Raw genomic sequence first — 13475 nt, 5'->3', positions numbered from 1 at the left:
GCTACTACATCCAAGATTTCCACATATGTTCTTTGCAAATGACTCTAAAAAAAAAAAGGAGGAGTGGCTATCCTGATTAAAAACTCTGTGGCTTTCAAAATGATTGATGTAACCTATGGTGCAGACGGGAGATATATTATTCTAAAGTGCCTCCTGAATGGGCTTTTGTATACCTTGGCATCGATTTACGCTCCAAACTCATCTCAACTAACATTTGCCCGGAAATTTTTCCAGATGTTTAGGAGCACCGCACAGGGGTCAGAGATAATCTGCGGTGACTTTAACACTCCAGTTCTCCGATCTATGGACTGCTCGGCGGGGTCCGCTAAGTCAGGAAAGGAACTGAAACAGTTGGTCGCGGAGTTTCATCTACATGACATATGGAGATACCTTCATGCATCGGAAAGGGACTATACTTTCTTTTCCCCAAGGCATCGGTCGTACAGCAGGATCGACTTCTTCCTGACGGATAGTAAGACTGTTCACAAGTGTACGGGTGCTGAAGTGGGTCTGATAACATGGTCGGATCATGCTCCGATAACTTTGGTTGTACAGGACTCTACTAGTGGATTTATGGTGCCTCAGTGGAGACTTAATACTAGTTTACTGAACCAAAAGAACGTTCAGGAGGAGGTTGTGGCAGGCCTGTTGGATTACTTTGGACATAATGACAATGGGCAGGTCTCTGACGAGACCTTATGGGCTGCACACAAATCAGTTATTAGAGGGCAGTTTTTAAAAACTGCATCATTCTTGAAAAAGCAAAGAGAAGCAGAAATTAAAGAAATTATAGCCCATATTCAACACTTAGAAACTATTAACAAGGCCTCCCCGTCGTCTACACTGTCCAAGGAAATTCTTACTTGCAGGTTTCAACTGCGATCCCTCCTGTTGTATAGATATGAACATAATCTTAAAAAGAGTAAATCAACTTTTTATACGATGGGGGATAGAGCCAGCACCTTACTAGCTAGAAGAACAAAAAAACGGGAAATTAAATCTAAAATTGAATTTTTGAAGGGCCCCGACGGATCACTTATAAGGCACCCTAATGGGATAGCAGACGCCTTTGCCAAGTATTATGCTGCCCTGTACAATTTAAGGGATGACCTGCAAACCCCTCAGCCAACACCGGAAAAAATTCAGGAGTTTTTGGACGGTCTGGAATTGCCTCGGGTCTCAGACCGGCAATTAGAATCTTTAAATCTTCCCTTTACTATACAGGAAATTTTGGACACCATTAGAGCTAAACGAAACTCAGCCCCAGGCCCGGATGGGCTTCCCTATGAATATTATCAGCAATTTGCCTCTATTCTAGCCCCTTTTTTACTAAAGACCTTTAATTTGTGGCAAATGGCCGGGACTATTTCCTCAGAGAACCTAGAAGCAGTTATCACTACACTACCCAAACCGGGGAAAACGGCAGATACCCCTGGGAATTTCAGACCAATTTCATTGCTCAACTGTGATTTAAAAATTTACTCAAAAATGGTAGCCACCAGACTCCATAAAATAATCCCCTCCTTGGTAGCCCCGGATCAGATGGGTTTTGTGGCGGGCAGGCAATCCAAAGATGGCACCAGGCGGATGCTGGATTTAATTGGGGTGATGGAGAAGTCGGGTGTCCCTGGTGTATTCTTGTCACTCGACGCCGAAAAGGCCTTTGATAGGGTGCACTGGGGATATCTGGAAAGAGTGCTTATGAAATTTGGTTTTGAAGGAAGAATTAAGTCATCTGTTTTGGCCTTGTACTCTCACCCAAATGCTTCAGTTCTAGCCTCGGGTTTTCGCTCATTAAAATTTTCTATAACCAATGGCACCCGCCAGGGGTGCCCGCTGTCCCCTATTGTTTTTGTTCTGGTGGTCGAACCTCTGGCGGAGGCAATTAGGGTGAACCCGAACATAACTGGTATAAGGGTAGGGGAGCATGAACATAAATTGGGTCTATATGCGGATGATGTAATAATATCATGTACTAACCTTGAATATTCCTTTCCAGCAGTGATGTCCACCCTGTCGACCTTTTCTGAGGTGTCTTATTACAAATTGAATGCCACTAAGTCCTTAGTACTACCATTTAATGTACCCGCAAGGTCCAGAAGGATTTTGGAGGCAGCTTTTCCTTTCCAGTGGTGCGAAGACAGTATCCCTTATCTAGGTATCCGTTTGACACCAACCCATTTCCTCATCAGATCCAATCTCGATCACCTACTCAAAAACTTGGGTCAGGCTCTAGGCAGGTATGAGAAGTTGTCGCTATCTTGGATGGCGAGAATTCAATCCTTTAAGATGACGTTCCTTCGTAAGCTGCTGTATATGTTTAGGTGTCTCCCTCTTAAAATTCCATATAGATATTTGATAAAACTGCAGTCGATGACCAATAAGTTTATTTGGGGTAATAAAAGAGCTAGAGTTGCTAGTAAGATTATGCATCTGCCATATGGAATGGGAGGTCTGGGTACGCCTAATGTGATGGCCTATTATAAAGCTTCTCTTATAGAATCACTCAAAGAATGGTGGAACACGGAGAGCTCCCATAGGTGGGTTCAACTTGAGAACTCTCTGACAGACCAGGGTTCGACGAGGAAACTGATGGAGGTGGAATATCTAAAACGTACTAGGTCCACCCTGTGTCTCCCTACTATGACAGCATCGATAGCCATATGGCGCAGTGAGATGATCCCTAAGATCCAGGTCCCGCTGTCAGAAATTTCGCTCAGAGCAATAGAATCCCACATTCCATATACAAATTTGAGTAGATGGGAAGCAGCGGGTTTTGGAGTTTTGGCAGACTTTTACGATGGTGCAGAGATTAGGCCCTTCAACGATATACTTCGGGAGCACCCCTCCCTAAAGGGGTGTTTTTATCAACACCTGCAGATTCGCCATTTTCTAAGCACAAAATTCCCCCCCGGGATCAAACCCGACCTTACCCACTGTTAAGGCACTATTGTTTAAAAAACTAATGAGGCAACCGGGAATCTCTTTAACCTACAAATGGTTGAACAACCCCTCTGACGAGCAAAAGCTCCCATACATGACTAAATGGGAATCAGATTTAGGCATTAACACCTCCCCCTCGGCGTGGCATACTGCGACGCAGTGGGTGCAAAGATCCTCAAAATGCATTAACCATTTGGAACAGCTGAAAAAGGTGCATCTACGTTGGTACCATACGCCGGCAAAATTGGTGCATTACATTTCCAACTACTCACCGTTCTGTTTGAAGGGCTGCCTCCAGAGGGGATCACTGGGACACTGTTGGTGGCACTGTCCGAGGGTCCAACCTTTTTGGATAGCAGTTTTCAGACTCATTAGTGAAATAACAGGTGTGCACACCAACCCCAACCCAGGGCTGGCAGTTCTGAATTTGGGCATAGACTCGTACCCGCAGAATTTTAGGGGACTGATTGTGCAAATTCTAATAGCTGCCAGACAGTGTCTGAGCCATTCGTGGAAGGCCACTGAAGCTCCCTCTGGAGCCGAGTTAGGGTATGTGCGCACGTTGCTTTTTACCTGCTTTTTTGCTGCTTTTTCTTCTGCGCTGTTTAATGCCAAAATGGATGTGTTCTTCTATTCAAGCAAAGTCTATGGGAATTTGGGTTTCTTGTTCACACTATGTTGTTCAAAATGCTGCCTTTTTGAGGCAGAACTTTGGTCAAAAACTCAGCTTTTCAAAGAAGCAACATGTCAATTGTTTTTGCCATTTGGGTTTTGCACTGCAAAGCTGAGTTTTTGACCAAAGTTCTGCCACAAAAAGGCAGCATTTTGAACAACATAGTGTGAACAAGAAACCCAAATTCCCATAGACTTTGCTTGAATAGAAGAACACATCCATTTTGGCATTAAACAGCGCAGAAGAAAAAGCAGCAAAAAAGCAGGTAAAAAGCAGGTAAAAAGCAACGTGCGCACATACCCTTATATAGTAGGATCGACCAACAATGTCAATATGAATACTGCCTTGCCCACTCCCTAAAACAAAAAACTAGAATTCTTACAATATGGGAACCCTGGCTGTCATCCAGCCATGCAACACCTATTACACGACTATTCCCCGGGCAAAGAGCACCTAGTTGAGATAGAGCCGATGGAATTATAGCCCTGGCTCGGCTAGCCAGGGGGCTAAAGCATTGAGACCCTGACTGAGGCAGCAGTTTATGAGAGAAATCTAGGAGGAGTTGATGGCCCCGGCTGGTGGACTGGGGTTGGTAATGCAGGCAGGCATCTAACCCTGTACCCCTACTAACCCCCACCCCCCACTTCCCCCCCAACCCTACCTTCTTCCCCTCCCCCTTTGTTCTTGTTCCCCCTTACTTGAATGAAGTCCCCATCTTTCCTCCCCTCTCCTCCCTCCCCATGTTGTTGTGTGGTTAAAGTGTAAGGCAGAGGAATTGTAACTGGATTGTCTCGGAGTATATTAATGTATGGAGCCCTCATGTGCGGGCAGTTGACAATTGTTCTCTTAAATTACCATGTATGATTTTGTATCTGCCGTGTTTTCAATAAAAACTAATTGGATTAAAAAAAAAAAAAGAAATCTGACTCGGAAACCCGTATTTCCTCGTTCAACACAACTATTATTGAGAATCTGCGCAAATAATGAGCAAAGTGTAGATTGTAAAGTCTGCAGCATGTTTAGTGTTCTTTGGAGATTTTTTTTTTTTCTGCTGGATGTCGTAGAGCTATAAAATATTACATTTACTTAAATTTTCTACGGACAGTCGGCAGATTCTGCCATATGGAATCGGTGCCTAAATCCTGACCAACCTGAAAACGGTCTTGTTATCAGTGAGTGAATGCTCTGACGCCTGTAGTTTGATGTGAAACTTCTCACCCCCTGAATGTGCACCACATATATCACAAAAAACAAAAATAATGGCAAGTGGAAAAAATTCTTGTATTTTGTATTTGCAGTGATATACCTTCCTTCATATGCATTATTTTTCTTAGTGGAAACCTTGTCAATACGTCAGATATAAATAAACCACATATCCGTTTTTGGTATATAGGTATTTTCAGCAGTGAAATTCAGTTTATACGTCAGATACAATTAAATCACTTATAGATATTTTCAGCAATGAGAATCTTAGACTATGTGCGCACGTTGCATTTTTTTCTTGCGTTTTCATCATGTTTTAATCTGCACTGCGTCAATGACAAACTGCATTATTTTGCTTCCCCAGCAAAGTCTATGAGAAATCAGAATTTCTATGAGCAAGTTGCAGTTTTTTTGTCAGCGTTTTTTTTGACAAATATTTGTCAAAATGTTTGACAAAAAAAGCAGCATGTTCGTTCTTTGTGCGTTTTGGTCACGTTTTGTCACCCATTGAAATCAATGAGGTGTGTGAAAATGCAATCAAAATGGTAGCTGTGCTTTTATTGCGTTTTGGATGCATTTTTGTCTACAAGAACGCAGGTCTGCGACGGGGTATGCGACAGAGCAGGCAGGGACACCAGGCCGATAAACAATCCAACAAATTTTATTGATGCCGGGAGCATCTAATATCAATATAGTTCTTTAGAGTCCACAATGAGTCCTCAAAGTTCCAGAGGCGCCACCCGGCAATCCGACATCAGAGAACACGTAGAAGTAATCCTTGGAAGAAGTCACGTAAACATAGCTGACATGACTCAGGGCTCCTCCTGTCTGGACAGTCCATCGGCATTTTGGTGTTGGCACCATCTTCTTTAGTGTATTGTGGAGTTGTAGGCTTGAAGGGTCGGGCTCCAGTTTGTGTCCTCCTTCACTTAAACTCTGCTTCCTGCCACAAATCGGCATTGTAGATCTTTAACATCATTGCCTAGGAGAACATCTGCAGGCAGGCTGCTCATCACCCCAACCACGCATTGCTTGACCCCAAAGCCAAAGTCCATTTCTACACTTGCTTTTGGGATATTTCTCCATTGACCTCCAGCCAATTCAATGGTAAACCCTGGTATTGGCTGTATCGCCTCTGGCCGAACCACTCGAGGATCAGCTATTGTAAGAAACACCCCAGAGTCACAAAAACCAAGAACTCTCTGTCCATCCAGTACAACCTCCTGTAAGTGTAAGTGCTTTTTAGGGTGATAAGAACTCGGGGCTGTGGCCCGTACCCCATAAACACCTAGTGGTCGAACAAGAGTGTCTGAGTCATTAGGCAAGTCAACTTGAAGGGTGACACCTCTTCCCTCATTGTACTTGGCTGGAGATAGTTAACAGGTCGATTTGGTGCAGGTTCATTCCTCAATTGACCAGCAGGGCAAGTGCCTTGTAGATGGCCAGGCAGTCCACATTGATAACATCTGCGCTGCATCTCACTCCTTCTAGCTTGCATTCTGGAGAAGTAGGTGGGAAAACGTGGTGACTGATATGGATGTGCAGGTGCTGGAGGTGGTTGTCTGTTTGGAGGGTGACTCCACTGGATAGATGGACATGTGGCCTCCAGATGCCAGGGATGCCCACAACCATAACATGTTCACTCTTCTGCTTTCTTTCCTTGTCGCATTCCAGAAAATGTGGTAGGAACAACTGGAGGCACATTCACACTGGTATTCACATGAGGTGGTGACCTAGGAGGTCGAGGAACGTTGGATACTGAAGGCCAAGAGACCTCTGCTGTTGGGGTGCTGGTCATTTTTTCTCCATCCGTTAGCAGCTTCTTCCACTGAGTCTTGATAGTGAGCACCTCATCAGCTAGAGCTACAGCTTGTTCCACTGTGTCTGGTTTCTTCTCACGCACCCATTCCCGGATCTTGGCTGGGCATTTGGTAAAGAGCTGCTCTCTCAGGATGACCTGGAAGAAGGTCTGCCAAGTTAAGGCTCCCCCTCCCTCCAGCCAGCGATGACATGCCTGTTTAAGCCTGTGGGCATACATCTTGAAAGACACTTCCCCATCACAGGCTAAAGTACGGAACTGAGCCCGGTATGTATCTGGGGTCACGGCTTAATGTTCTAGAATGTACTCTTTTATTTCACCATACTCACAGTTCCATCGAGGGTCCATAGCTCTATAGGCTTCTACAGCTCCACCCTCTAAGAGCCCCACGAGATGTCGGGCTCTCTCCCTTTCTGGGACTTCCATCAACCGGCACTGATGCTCAAAGTCCTGGAAGAAGCCCTCAATGTCGTCTGCAGCCTCATTAAACGGCTTAAAGTCCTTTGCGAGACACTCTGGGGAAGATCCTTCCAAAGCCTCAATTAGTTGCCCCTTGGAGAGTCCTTAGTAGCCGACTCCTAATTCACGGGCCTTTGTTTGTAGGCTCAACACGGTTCACATCCTGTATCCTGAGGTTCTGGTTCCAGACATTGATAGGCGTTGTCCTCTGTTCCTTCTGCTCTGATTCCTCCTCTGCCAACCAGTTTGTGACAGGGCATGCGACAGAGCAGGCAGGGACACCAGGCCGATGAACAATCCAACAGAATTTTATTGATGCCGGGAGCATAGAACATCCAATATTAATATAGTTCTTTAGAGTGCACAATGAGTCCTCAAAGTTCCGGAGGCACCACCGGGCCATCCGACGCCAGAGAACACGTAAAAGTAATCCTTGAAAGAAGTCAATGGATCCAACAGACGAGGGACACAACCCAATCCCACATAGCAGCAGATCTTCAATGTCCAATAGTCCATACACGGGCACCAGGACCTGGCCACAGCAAAAGATCCCAGCCCTTCACCAGACACAGCCTCAACTAACTGACAAAACATGTGGCTGATTCTTCCACTTCTCCTTAGATCTGCCCCCTGGATGGGCTCACACCCACCCCTTTAACCCCTTTAACATTTTCTACTTGTAGCTCCTAATATAATGAAGTTTCCAGAACACAGTCTCCAGGGATTGTGTATTCGGGAAGCCCCCTGCAGAGGACAACAATATACATGCAATCCCCCACCAAATCAAGGACAAAAGATACTGCTGGAGGCCTGATTACATTATGGTACAGGCTGGGGGGACACACTGTTTTACAAGATCTCTCATCTCTCCCTATCCCGCGTCCCCTTTCCCGCTTTCCCTATCCCTCTTTCCCTCTCCTTCGCTTTCCCTCTTCCTGTCTTTCTCTCTCTCTCCTTCTCCCTCTCCGTCTCCCCCTCCCCCCCCTCTCTCTCTCTCCCTCTCCCTCCCTCCCTCCCTCTCCCTCTCTCTCTTTCCCTTCCCCCCTCTCTCTCTTTCCCTTCCCCTCTCTCTCTTTCCCTCTCTCTCTCTTTCCCTCTCTCTGTCTCTTTCCCTCTCTCTCTTTCCCTCTCTCTCTCTTTCCCTCTCTCTCTCACTTTCCCTCTCTCGCTCTTTCCCTCTCTCTCTCTCTTTCCCCCTCTCTCTCTTTCCTCCCCTCTCTCTTTCCTCCTCTCTCTCTTTCCCCCTCTCTCTTTCCCTCTCTCTCTCTTTCCCTCTCTCTTCTCTCTTTCCCCCTCTCTCTTTCAAATCAAATTAAATAGGCTTTATTGGCAGGACCAAAATAAAATTAGTGCAAGAAAAAGAAGTGGTGACAGGGGAGTGGGTTAGGGTTGTGGGGATGGGTTGTTGGGGGCACAATTTGGGGAATGATGGTCCATTTGGAGGTGTTTAGTTCCCCTCAGCTTATGACATGTGGTGACATATTGGGCGTCGATCTCCACCATTGATTCTTCTTCCCCCAGTAGGATGCAGAGTTTCCTCTCCTCGTCCATGGATGGAAAGTCCAGGGTATGAGTGTTAAGTTTCTGGAAGTGGGAGGCCCTCACTGCTGAGTATTTGTTACAGTGCAGCAGGAAATGCGCCTCGTCCTCCAGAGCCCCCTGCTGGTAGTGCTGGCTCAGTCTGTTCTCCCTTGGCTTGTATGTCTGTCGGTGCCGCCATGTTTCCACCTCTAGGCTGTGGCACTCAGTCTGTATAGACTCAGGGTCTGCGTGTCTTTGGGGTGGCGTACCCTCTCCAGATATGGGGCCAGAGTGTAGTCCCTCCGCACTGACCGGTAGATGGTGAGTTTCTGGGAGTTCTCTAATTCACTCTTCCAATTCTCTATGTATTGCATTTGCAGTTCTCTGAGATCTCTTTTATTTGGGCTTTTGTCAGGGTGTGTTGCTGACTTTGGCTGTACTGGCTGCCGGGGTTCCTGGCTTGCTCTGGGCTCTGGCTCAGCAGGGCTTTATGATGGTAGGAGCTGGGGTTGCTGTTCTGCATGTGCGCCTGGTATGATAGCGCCCTCTTGTGTATACTGAGCCATAAGGGGAATCGGCCCAGCTCTGCCCGACAGGCTATGTTTGAGGTGCTGCGATGGACTTGGAGGAGATATTTGCAGATCTCCAGATAGATGACTTCGGTTGGGCTCGAATCCCACTTTGGTCTGGATAGGTCACTGGGCCCCATACCTTGCTACCATACAGCAGTATAGGTGTGATGACGCTGTCGAATATCTTGAGGCAGACTCTCACCGGTGGTTTGAGGTAGTACAGTTCTCTTCTGTTGGCATAGAAGGTTCTGCATGCTTTCCGTTTCAGAGTCTCTGCTGTTTCTTGAGGCGCCTGGTTTGCCTTAGCTCCAGACCGAGGTAGGTATAGCTGCTGGTCTTCTCCAGCATGGCACCATTTAGTGTGAGGGAGGGAGTGGCGGTTTTGTTAGAATTCCTCTTCTGAAACACCATGACTTTGGTTTTCTTTTGGTTGATGGGCAAAGCCCACGTGATGCTGAATGTTTCTAGCACTGCCAGGCTATCTTGGAGGCCTCTCTCTGATGGGGATAGCAGCAGGAGGTCATCTGCATATAGCAGGATCTTCACCTCTCGGTCGTGCAGGCTGAGACCTGGGGCAGAGGAGGATTCCAGGGCTAAGGCCAGTCCATTTATGTACATATTGAATAGAGTTGGGCTCAGCCTGCATCCCTGTCTTACCCCGCGGCTCTGCCGGAAGAAGGCTGTCCTGTTTCCGTTCACCTGCACGCTGCATCAGTTCTCAGTGTATGAACTCTTGTTCACATCATAGGTTCTGCCACCTATTCCGCTCTCCAGGAGTTTAAGGAACAGGCCTGGGTGCCACAGTCAAAGGCCTTCTTGAAGCTCACAAAACATGCAAATATTTTCTCCTGTTTTTTTGAGGCTGTGCAGGGTGTAAATGTGATCCGTGGTGCAATGGTTTGGCATGAACCCAGATTGGCTTCTGCTGAGGGTGTCACGTTGGGTGAGGAAGGTGATGATCCTTTTATTAATAATGCTGTTAAACCGTTTTCCCAGAATGCTGTTGAAGGGAACCTGTCAGCAGAAATTTCGCAATAAAACTAAAAGATTCCCCCTCTGCAGCTCCTGGACTGCATTCTAGAAAGGTTCCTGTTGCTATTGTGCCCCCTTTGAGACCTAAATAAATACTTTATAAATTCTTACCTTTTTGTATGCAAATGTTTTTTTATGGTCACGGGGGCGGGCTGTGGTGCGTCCATTAGTCGACCTCCTGCCGCTGTACGCCGTCCCCCATTGCTCATTTACATACACGAGGACGCCCTCCTCATGTAACTGTCCTCCCGAGGTCTGGCGCATGCCCAGTGCCACTCTCGCGGGACTGAGCACTGTGCAAAGTGTGAACGCTGATGAGGTGATTGCGCAGGCATGAGATTATGGGTGGCGCTGTGATTGTCATCAGCAGCGTCATCCAAGTACACGCCCATAATCTCGTGCCCGCGCTTTTCCCTCTGCCTCCACTGTTATGCGCAAGCGCTGGCCATATGAACCACGTTACCTATTACTGCGGGCACGAGATTATGGGCGGGTACTTGGATGACGCTGCTGATGACAATCACAGCGCCGCCCATAATCTCACTCCATACTGACCCGCAGACACTTGCACTGCTTTCTCCACCCACTGGCCGTCCTGGTTGCAACCAATTACACGTGTCGGTGGGCGGGCAAAGCAGTGAATATTCAATTGAAGAGAAGCGTGACCCGGAAGCAGCTTGCTGCCATGACACAGCCTCAGTGAGTACACTGCGCGCTCTCCTACCCCCTATCCCTTCCACCAACGTTTTTAATCTACGGATTCTGGTCCCCATAGACTTATATGGGTACTGGAGCGGATCAGGTTTTTTTTTAAAATTCAGCAGGGAACCACCGGTCCCAGTTTTTTGCGAGTTCGACCAGCTCTATCTAAGACATGATTGCTGCATTATAAAAAACGAGAAGGGAGCTTTAAAATGTAAAGGACACCAGCACTCAAAAACAGACTAGGTGCTCAGTCTACTAGGCTGAAATGCTCTCAGAGTACACAATAGTCTAATGAACAGAAATAAAATGGGTCCGCATGTAGTAGATATATTCCGGGTGAGAATATATCAGACAACAAAGAAAAAAAACGATAAAACGCAAACTACAGCACTCCCAGGCACTTGCTGTGTGCAGTAGTGAACGGTAAGGAGGGACCCACTATGTAATGGTGACGGCCTCCACTGAAACAGCAAGAACTGATTTATATTAAAAAGAGAGAAAGAAACTTGCCTAAAGAATGCACTAGTACCTGTTCTGGTGCTGGATGATTGCAGTCATCGTGAAGCCTGTTAAGTGCTGCAGCTGGTAAAGATGCCTCGGGGCTGAACCACATAGTTCGCTGCACTAGAGGGTGCTCACCGTGTAGGTGACGGCTGTTGTGGGTGGTGCGGCTGACGAACAGAACAGGTTCTGGAGGATGTTTCCACTAGCAGGTAGTGTGTGTGGCGTGCGGCGAGGGCTGATGCAGGTATCCAGGAGCCCCGGCCGGTGGCTTCCCTGGTTACCTGATAGCGCGTGTGACGTCACAAGCTTAGAGTCTGCGGAGGCCTGTAGGGACAAAAAGCGTTCCAACGTGTTTTGAAGGCTCAACGCGCCTTTTTCATCAGGGAAATATCTAGTGCATTCCTCAGGCAAGTTTCTCGAGTGGTTTAAGGGGAAATGTGTATTGAAGTGGCCTAATCAAAGCCCAGACCTTAATCCGTTTGAGAATCTGTGGTCAGACTTGAAGATTGCTGTTCACGACAGGAAACCATCTAACTTGAAGGAGCTGGAGCAGTTATGCCTTGAGGAATGGTCAAAAATCACAATGGCAAGATGTTGAACACTCAGAGACTTATCTAAAGCAACTTACAGCTGTAATTGCCACAAATGGAAGCTCTACAAAATACTGAATTTAGGGGGATGAATAGTTAGGCACACTGAAGTTTTCAGTTATTTTGTCCTAGTTGTTTTCTTCACAATAAAAACAAAACAAAATGTTCACAGTTGTAGGTATGATCTTTACATTAATTGATTCAATCCCTCAAAAGACAGTATAATTCCAGGTTGTGAGGTAGCAAAACACAAAAACTGCCAAAGGGGTGAATAGTTTTGCAAGGCACTGTATATGTATCTTGCCTGTAGACATATGCATGTTTATGGCATTCTTAAGCAGGCTTTACACACTGCGATATCGGTCCCGATATCGCTAGTGCGGGTACCCGCCCCCATCTGTTGCGCGACACGGGCAAATCGCTGCCCGTGCCGCACAACATCGCCCAGACCCGTCACACATACTTACCTGTCTGGCGACGTCGCTGTGACCGGCGAACCGCTTCCTTTCTAAGGGGGCGGTCCGTGCAGCGTCACAGCGACGTCACTGAGCGGCCGCCCAATAGCAGCGGAGGGGCGGAGCTGAGCGGGACGTAACATCCCGCCCACCTCCTTCCTTCCGCATAGCGGCCGGGAGGCAGGTAAGGAGAGCTTCCTCGTTCCTGCGGCGTCACACGGAGCGATGTGTGCTGCTGCAGGAACGAGGAACAACCTCGTTACTGCTGCAGTAACGATTTTTGAGAATGGACCCCCATGTCACCGATGAGCGATTTTGCACGTTTTTGCAACAATGCAAAATCGCTTATCGGTGTCACACGCAACGGCATCGCTAATGCGGCCGGATGTGCGTCACCAATTCCGTGACCCCAACGAGTTCGCATTAGCGATGTCGTAGCGTGTAAAGCCCCCTTTAGAATTGCTTTTCCTAATATTAAGTTATGAAAGTGATAGAACTTGATAAAGTTGTGCACACATTATAGCATTTGATTAGGAAGTGGTTTTGCTGATTGATATACATTGTATTGCAACAGAGAATAACCAAGATGGAGAAAAGAATACAGAATCAAATGAAAAATCTGCAAGTCTTTTAAGAGCACAACACAGCCGCAGTCTTCCATCCAAACAGAACGTTCGAAAGTCAGATGCAAGTCCACAAAGGATGAGTTTGACAAAAGAAATCCAGCACCCTTTTGCACTATATGCTTCTGGTGAGAAAAAGAAAGATACAGGGAGTCAGAAAACCCACAACGTGTGTGCCCCAGCACTGGAAAATGAGGTATCAGATTTATGTTATTGGATGCTTTGGTAAATGGCTGCATGTAGGGCATTGTATATAAAGGATAGACTGCCTTTGTATCATTGCTACAGACCACCCCCAGCTCATAAATAATCTACACTTATAATGTAAAAGTTTTTCCTCCCTGTTTTTAACAGATTCTAACTAAATTCTACCTTG

At 46.7% G+C, this 13475-nt stretch overlaps 1 protein-coding gene across 3 annotated transcripts in view; it reads left to right on the top strand.

Moving 5' to 3' along the window:
- The window catches only part of CCSAP (centriole, cilia and spindle associated protein), a 157582-nt gene that overhangs the window by 111725 nt on the left and 32382 nt on the right, over window positions 1–13475 (top strand). For all 3 annotated transcript variants that reach the window (XM_075339716.1, XM_075339714.1, XM_075339715.1), the window contains one exon: window positions 13051–13295. In XM_075339716.1, coding sequence (XP_075195831.1) covers window positions 13051–13295 — 245 coding nt within the window. The remainder of the gene's footprint in view (window positions 1–13050; window positions 13296–13475) is intronic.

The sequence above is a fragment of the Anomaloglossus baeobatrachus genome, chromosome 3, assembly GCF_048569485.1.
Source record: "Anomaloglossus baeobatrachus isolate aAnoBae1 chromosome 3, aAnoBae1.hap1, whole genome shotgun sequence".
In the NCBI taxonomy this organism is placed as follows: Eukaryota; Metazoa; Chordata; class Amphibia; order Anura; family Aromobatidae; genus Anomaloglossus; species Anomaloglossus baeobatrachus.
The sequence above is the reverse complement of the archived record's forward strand: the minus strand, read 5'-3'. Positions and strand labels throughout refer to the sequence as shown.